Source organism: Triticum dicoccoides, chromosome 2A, assembly GCF_002162155.2.
Source record: "Triticum dicoccoides isolate Atlit2015 ecotype Zavitan chromosome 2A, WEW_v2.0, whole genome shotgun sequence".
Classification (NCBI taxonomy): Eukaryota; Viridiplantae; Streptophyta; class Magnoliopsida; order Poales; family Poaceae; genus Triticum; species Triticum dicoccoides.
In genome coordinates this window covers 748,924,844-748,933,331 of record NC_041382.1, presented here as the reverse complement: position 1 = coordinate 748,933,331, position 8,488 = coordinate 748,924,844, and the positions used below count along the sequence as shown (strand labels likewise).

The following is an 8,488-nucleotide window of genomic DNA, read 5'->3' as shown; positions in this document are numbered from 1 at the left end:
AGCCCTGCAGAAATTCCTCCACCACCACGATGCCGTGCTGGCCTATATCCCATCTATCTCCCCCTCCCCTCGCTTGCTGGATCAAGAAGGATGAGACGTTACCGAGCCGTACATGTGCATAACTCAGAGGTGTCGTTCGTGCGGCGCTTGATCAGATTGGATCGTGAAGAGTACGACTACATCAACCATGTTCGCTGAATGTTTCCACTTTCGGTCTACAAGGGTATGTAGACACAGTACCTCTCGTTGCTAGCATCTCCTAGATTAGATCTTGGGTGACACTAGTAGAAAACAGAGCTTTCGTTCGGGCCAGATAAGCCCATTAGTCCCGGTTCAGTCACGAACTGGGACTAATGTGAGCATTGGTCCCGGTTCGTGCGGCTAAAGGCATTAGTCCTGGTTCAAATGAGCCCTTTAGTCCCGGTTTGAGTCACGAACCGGGACTAAAGGGGTCCCATTTTCAAACTCTACCCCCCAGTGGATTGCCTTTTCAATTTTGTAAAAAGAAAAAGAAAATGATAAAAACTTCAAAAAATAAAATCCTTCGAGATGTAGTTATATTACTACATCTACTAGTTAGGAAAATTTAAAAACTTAAATTTGGACGTGTTTTGCAAAAAGTGTAGGGAAAATGTGAAACGGCTATAACTTTTGCATACGAGGTCGAAAAAGTATAATATATCAAAATGTTCAGCACGAAAATCCGCATCCGATTTTGACAGCCTACGGCCTTTTTGCAAATTTTTAGAATCCTCAAATTCTAAAAGGAAAAAAATATGCTCAAATTTCATTTTTTTTTTGAATTTTGGTTAAATCGGGTCAAACTTTGGTCAAACTACTTATTCAAGAAGTATTAGTGTTACTAAATAATTATTCAAGAATATTAGTGTTACTAAATAATTATTACAATTTTTTTGAATTTTGGTCAAATTTGGTCAAACTGTGGTCAAACTATTTATTCAAGAAATATTAGTGTTACTACATAAGTATTCAAGAATATTGGTGTTACTAAATAATTATTTCAATTTTTGAATTTTGGTCAAATCTGGTCAAACGGTGGTCAAACTATGGTCAAACTACTTATTTAAGAAATATTAGTGTTACTAAATAATTATTATTTTTAGAATAATAGTTTCAAACTCAAACAGTGAAACGTGTGACTTTATGCTCAAACTAAACTCCTGAGGGTTAATAGGATTGACATCTTACTATTGTGAGTAAAACAATAAGTGCAGACTTGGAAACGAGGGGGAATAGAACCCGGAAGTGAAGCGTGCTCAGACTGGAGTAGTGAGAGGATCGGTGACCGGCCGGGAAGTTAGATGATTTGGAATGATGAGGGGTGATTATAGATTAGAGGTTAAATTGAGCAGTGATGAGGGGTGATTAGAGATTAAATTGGAAAATAATTCAGAAATTTGAAAATCGAAAAAAATAAAAAAATAAAAAAATCGTAAAAATACCTTTAGTCCCGGTTGGTGTTACCAACCGGGACTAAAGGGGGAGGCTTTAGTAACGACCCTTTAGTCCCGGTTCCAGAACCAGGACAAATGACCCTTTTTCTACCAGTGTGAATCCATAGGAATTTTTTTTTGTTTTCCATGCAACTTCCCCTACACATAGGGTTTCTCCATACAGTTGGAACATCGTAAGATAAATCTAAGTGGACATAGAAATTGAAACAACAAACAGGAGACCCCCTTTAGTATCCTCCTGCTTGATGAACAAGAGTTTCTCTCCAACTTTAAATCTTGTCAGCTTGAGTATTTATGGCCATCCTTTGACAATGACACGATCATCGATTGAACATGTGTACATACATGTGAATTCTATAGTGGGATCCAAAATAATCTTGATAAAGCCTGCTTCATTGGTGATGTTAGGCATCGCACTTTTCGGTAGTCTCTGTCAAAAGAAAATTATGATAAAAAAAAGTTGTACATAATGTAACAGAAGATGGTTCGAAACATAATATACAATAGAAAGCGCACCGGGAGTTTCTTCTTAATGTTAGTCTTCATGAAAGTGTGTAGGAACAGAACAAATGTATCATCAGGATTCTGAATATGCTTAATAAACTTGTTAGCATGGCCAATGTCTTCCCAGGTTTTTGTTGTTCCAAATGTAGTATCAATGCTCTAGATGATGTTTTTGTGTGCTTTATCCAGTTTGATCGATCGGTGTCACCAGCTAAAGTGACGCTCATTTCTTTACCACCCAAAGCCGGTACAATTCCAAGAATTGTTTCCAATACCTGCCAGTAAAATAAGTTGTGTCTTGTTCGTTGATCACATTAACAAAAAAAGTGAACCCTTCTTTTGTCTGAAGCGGAGTTGTGACTTGAGTGAAAGCAGATTTTGCAATACCAATCTTTTTTAAGAAATCTTTTCTTGTAAAGCAGGGGATTTCCTGGGAAACATTAACAAAAGGAAAAGATGTTACTAAAAAGGAACATAAAGATTATATTCATTCAGAGAACCTATTGAATTTAAGAGAGAATATACTAAAAACATTATTTGAGAGAAGGATATGTACACTTCATTAGAAATTGGGCGATTGATAGTACAGAAATGGTATGCAAAACAGAATCAATGTATCTGAATACACTGATGTACCATTTTGCAAAATTACATAATGTTATGAATGGAAATGTGTGTTTGCCAAAGGGTGAAAATTCAGTAATTATGAGGAAGAGAACGTTGACATATATTTTCCTCAATGAACGTCTTGTCCAGTGAACAGAAATTTAATTAAAGATGTTGTTCAGCAGTATGGTTAGCAGTGTGCAGTAAAATTGAGGAAAAAAGTCATGAAGAATATTTGAACTACAATTAGAAACTTGCCGTTCTTTCTTTGTAGGCCGCTGGGAAAAACAAGGATAAAGACTTGTTTCTAATAGCGTAATGACCGCGACACAATCCCCTACAGTCATTACAGACTAGAAATTAATGAACAACCAATTTAGTCGGCGGTAATATCGCACTCGTGATTTGCAGGAAATTAAAGATCTGTACGTTGTAATTTACCTCCATTTCATGAACTGCATCGACCTCCATTGGGGTTTTCTTGGTTGCCACAAATTGGAGCGACATGGGAAGAACCACCGAGACTAGCGTAATACATGTCAATACTCGATGACCGACTTGCGGCAACCGGTTGTAGAAACGTTCAGTAGAAGCCGAAAGAAAGTAGATCTACATGATCGTAGTAGAAAGGAAGAAGGCGAGAGCAAGAGAGCAACCAAAAAGAAGATAAGACATGTTTCGATTCCGCAAGCGAAAACAAATGTTGGCTAGCTAGGGCCCACTAGTTGTGTGTGCCCATGAACAAAATAAAATATGCACGCCACAAGTGACAGTAAGTTTCAAAAAGAAGAACGGAAAATATTATGCTCTAAGTTTCGTATAAAAACCTGGTTGAACAAACGGGGTTAACCATAGGAGCCGAAAATGAAATCAAACCTTAGGTAAGTCATTGCAATTGCAAGAACCGAGTGTGTTGGAGAAATATGTATCTAACGAACTAACGAAACAGATGGAGGAAGATTAAAAGGTTGAAAGGAAATCACATCCAGCGACGCTCTCCGTTGGATCACAGATCTAACGGCCCTGGTTACCCCGTAGCACGGTAGCGCAAGGTGCGGTGGCACGTTCAGGGTCACTCGTGGTCGTGGGCCTACTACACGCGATGCACGTTTCACGAGCTGCCAACCGATGGCATACACACGCACGTGGCGATGCAACATGCGGTGCCTCGGCTCCGCGGTGGAGATAAGGCGTCCCTATCCTCTGCCATGCCACACGCGATCCACGCCCGCATGATACAAACTCTGTCATCGTTGCATTATTCTGCGTGTGGAGGTCACGATTCCGCATGATCCAAATCTGTCTCGGCCACTTCACACAAAACCAAAACTGCACAGCTGCTATAATAGTACTATACACAGGTGCTGAATGCGTGCCAAAATAGTGCGGCCGCATGATCGTACGAGAAGTCGTGGCACTGTCAGTTGCTGAGTTGCTGATGTGGATGGCGTTCAATGGTACTCCGCCAAGTCATTATATTTTGCGTTGCTTATGCTTTTTCTACGGCAACTAGCATTCTCGGCTAGATATTTATTCATGCCATATCTGTGACGTCTTAGATATATTTTGGCTTGGTCCCGGCTGCACAACTTTGGTGAGCGTTTTCTATATGAACATACCTGGACAAAATTATAAATTTGGAGGACTAAAACTATACAGTTTTTACTTGAAAAATTGAAATAATTTTCTGTGTTGATGGTAGAAAACTTTTTTTTAGAAGAATGGTAGTAGAAAAGTTGGAGTGCACACATTTTTCTCTATCTATGCATGGTTCATCATCGGTGGTTAGTTAGAAACAAAAGCATGATCACGTCGTTACAATGATTTTAAATATCTTCTGGAGATTTTCAACCAACTATTTGATCGACTTCAAACTTACGTTCTCTTCATACACCCGCCTCATCTTTTGCAACATTAATTAACAAAAAATACGGATTGCAATTTATATACCTAAATTCTCCACACAATGAGCTCAAAAAATTTGAAGATATAAAACCAAAAATTATGAATTTTTTTGAAGACACACATTCATGTGTGATGTACAAGCTCAAAAAGTTTCAGCTCCTAATTCGAACTACACTTAGACGATGAAAAAAGACAAAAACTCATGTGAATAGTATCAAATACTATTCACCCCAAAGTTGGCACTATTCATAGTCGAATTTATCTTTTTCGAATCTCTAATTGTAGATCAAGTTTTGAGCTGATGTTTTTTTGAAGTTGTAGACATACCCTGCAGGTATGTCATACATTTTTTCAGAATTTTTTGGATTGTCTAAATATGAAATGTTTGGGTTGATCCTACGATCTCGCCTAAAGGACTGATCATATACTAGTCTCCCCCCACCTTACACTACTCTATATTGTCCCTTGTCATCTAACTTCATTTATTCATCGTTGCATACTCTGGCGAAATTATGTAATCATTTTCTAGCACTTAACTACTTGAGCTTGTATTTATATATTCTGATTCTGCACATGTTGTTTGTGTCAGTTGCATTCTTAAGCACAACTAAAATGGTTAATTCTATACTTGACATGATTTGTGATTCCAACCTTTATTGTTGCCACCACAACATCGTGTTCTCTATCTCGTATGATATCTCGGTCACACACATAGCATATTACCATGAATCCGTCAGTTGTTCTCACCGATGACATGCATTTTCTTTTTTGACAATTGATGAATGTTTTTGCTCAAAATAAAGCATCAAGAGGATACAAACACAGTGAGCATACATCCGGCCTCTGCATATGTAGGATGTACACAGCCAACACCAACACACTCACACAAAAACATGCCGACAAATAGCAAAGTCATATAAGACCAAAGATATGCATAGGTGAGGAGAAAAGAAAAAAACGACCTAATTCGCGAATGGCAAGCTATAACGATGACCATATCCGCACTAAATACTTCATGACACCACATGGACGGCGAGGTTCTTCAACAACAACGCATACAAGAAGGAAACGACACACAAATGTTGCCATCAGCGCATTCAATCACACTAGGTTAGAAACTAGGTTTTCACCCAGAAGAATTAGTCGAAGTATATTCCGAACAATGCATTCAACAAGGTAACAACGTAAGAACATTGCCATTGCCATGTATAACCAACATAGGTCAGACCTAGGCTTTCGCACGTGAGCTCGAGACTAGGAGCCCGAGTAGCACCAAGAATCAATGTTGCTTATGTGTTTTCGCAACCATTTTTCCATCATTCCAGCAACTATACACGATCTGCAACAGCCTTCGTTGCACGACCATCCCTTTGCGTCAAGCCATCATCCATAGTTTGCATCTCCTTGCTGAAGTCAACCGCCGGATCTGGAGGGAGGTACCCTCATTAAGATCTTTTGGTGGCCACCGCAATCTGCAACAAGTCCGCCGCCACAGGCCGGAGTGGTCACCACTAGGACAATCACCGATGACGGAGCACACCACTGGACACAACCACAAGATCAGAACAACGCCTCCCGACTAGAGCGCTATGTCAGCTCCAGGGTCACACGCTGCCGCGCTCCGCGAGGATGTAGGAAGCCCGCGGTCGCACAGAGGCACATCCAGATCTAGGCATAGGAGCCACACCAGTGATGGCCGTCGTAGCCCATCAGGTCGTCCACCGCATAGGGTTTTACCCCGGCGATGTGAATCGGCAGCGGCAGGAAGAGGACGGGCAGGGAGGGGACTTTATGGACTAGCTGTGGAAGAGCCTCCTATGTTGCCCAAACAGATGATGTGGGGGCATCGTTGGGTTTGTTTCAGGAGTACCCTCTACTGACCTAATAATGTGGCCAAATCTTAGCTCGAGTGTGAACCGATGGCATGTATGCCATCTTCTCGATATGTTTTCTCAACCACGTTTTCTTTTGCTGAAAAACTTCCGATCTATTCATCAATTATCATGCCAGTACAAAGAACACAAAAAGCAATAGAAGTTACATCAATGTCCGTAGAACACCTAGCGATGACTACAAACACTGGAGTGAGTCGAAGGTGTGCCGCTGTCATCACCCCTCCTTCATCAGAGTCGGGCCACTTCTTGTTACCGTATATATCGACACAGGTCATACATGCATGTCAATATTTTTTTATGCATGTTAGGTTGGCCTCTTTCCTCTGTCGTTATATATTGCATACTTTCCCAATCTAAAGTAATATTAAAATTTTGTACATAGAAAGTAGGTGTTCATTTGTCCACCAACTAGTTTCTTTATATACAGAATCTTCTTAGAATAATTATTTATGGACTATCGATGTATTTTATAAGGAGCACATTTTTTACTTCCCTTTTTATTGGTATTTCGAATGTCATATACAAAGGGAGATGCATTGTTCATATGTGTAATAATAATAATAATAATAATGATGATGATGATGATGATGATGATGATGATGATGATGATGATGATGATGATGATGATGATGTCATACATTTCGTTTTTAATTATGTATTGAGGTTTCCATATGATGTTTTTCCATGAAGCCTCGTACCGTTAGCTCTCATTCTAAAATTCATATGTAAATCAATGTCACATCATTGAACTGGACATCTATGTTTACACTAAAAAACTAAAATGGTTTTTTATTTTAAGGATAATCGGGTTAGACCCAAGCATGATTTTCAGTTTTGTGTTACATCCTCCTCACTTGAATAATAAGCACAAGAAGGTTTTGTCACACTTAAAATTTCGTTCCTTTAATGATAAAACAATTTCAATTGATAATATACACATAAATATACAATTTGGAAATAAGTGTTTTTGATAGACGTTCTGCATACGAGGTAATTGATTTTATTGAACATATATAACCTATAAGTGATCTCTCAGATGGGTTAGCCATGGATGTTATGTCCTTCAGTATTTTTGTCAAACCAAGTAAGAATAACTTCTTTTGTAGAGTGGACGAGTATGTATGGTCTTATTTGCACTGTTAAAATCTGTTTCGTTACAAAAAGTTTTGTCATTCGGATTGACTCAATTGATGCCAATGCTAATTTTAGCATGCATAAGTTACCTTCCACATTTGATGTCTAGTTTTTAAACCTTGACCATCATAACTAGAACTTACTATGCAATCAACTAAGCAAATTATTTAGCCTCGGTGTGAACGAAGGTAGTGTTTTTTTACCTCTAATTTTAATAATATAATAAATATATTTTTTTGGCCTTCTATAAGATGATTATATTGAATTTGTTTGATATTACATATTAAAGTTGTAAGGAATCTTGCACGAACTCCATTATTATGCTAAAAGTATTACTTTGAACCTGTTTGTTTGATTTAACCTTTTTACTGTACTTAATTCTATAGTTAATTGTGTATGAAGTCAGGAGTATGTCGTGAAAGATGTAACTAGATCCATATGATTTTTGTTAGACTATTATAAGGCTTGGCTTACGAACTACAATATTAAGGTAAATGTATACTTTGACTTGTCGATTTGCTTCACGTTTTTCCTAAGTGCTTATTCTTGTAGTTAATTGCATACAAAGTCAAGAGTATGTCGTGAGCGATGTAATTAAAGCTGTAAGATTTTTGTTAGACTATGACAAGGCTAGTTCTGCGAACTGCATTATTAAGCTAAAGGTATACTTTGACTTGTTACTTTGCTTCACGTTTTTCCTGGGTGCTTATTTATTTAATTAATCACATACAGATTGAGTTAAGAGTACGTGGTGGAGTGATGCCACTATATGATTTATTTTTTAGTTAGTTTGGTGTACGAACTGCATTATTAAGCTACAAGCATACCTTTAACTATTTTCTATACTTCACGGTTTTCCTGTGTGCTTAATAGTTAATTCTATGGTTAACCATGTACAAAAGTCAAGAATATGCTGCAAGCGATGTCACTACATCTAAGCTATGTCACTACATACATATCCAATTATTG

General features: G+C 38.2%; 1 protein-coding gene across 3 annotated transcripts; it reads right to left on the bottom strand.

Annotated features, from left to right (window-relative positions):
* Window positions 1-1,572: 1,572 nt before the first annotated feature.
* LOC119352241 lies at window positions 1,573-3,490 on the bottom strand. Of its 3 annotated transcripts, XM_037618940.1 has the most exons (4): window positions 3,027-3,490; window positions 2,844-2,922; window positions 2,255-2,409; window positions 1,573-1,905 (listed from the first exon to the last, which is right to left on the bottom strand). In XM_037618940.1, the coding sequence occupies exons 1-4, from the start codon at window positions 3,044-3,046 to the stop codon at window positions 1,830-1,832; spliced, it is 330 nt and encodes a 109-aa protein (XP_037474837.1). In that variant the 5' UTR covers window positions 3,047-3,490; the 3' UTR covers window positions 1,573-1,829. The 3 variants fall into 3 exon arrangements, 2 of the variants coding, with proteins under 2 accessions (XP_037474837.1, XP_037474838.1); XR_005170143.1 differs by lacking the exon at window positions 2,844-2,922 and having other exon boundaries at window positions 1,992-2,409; XM_037618941.1 differs by lacking the exon at window positions 2,844-2,922.
* Window positions 3,491-8,488: the final 4,998 nt, after the last annotated feature.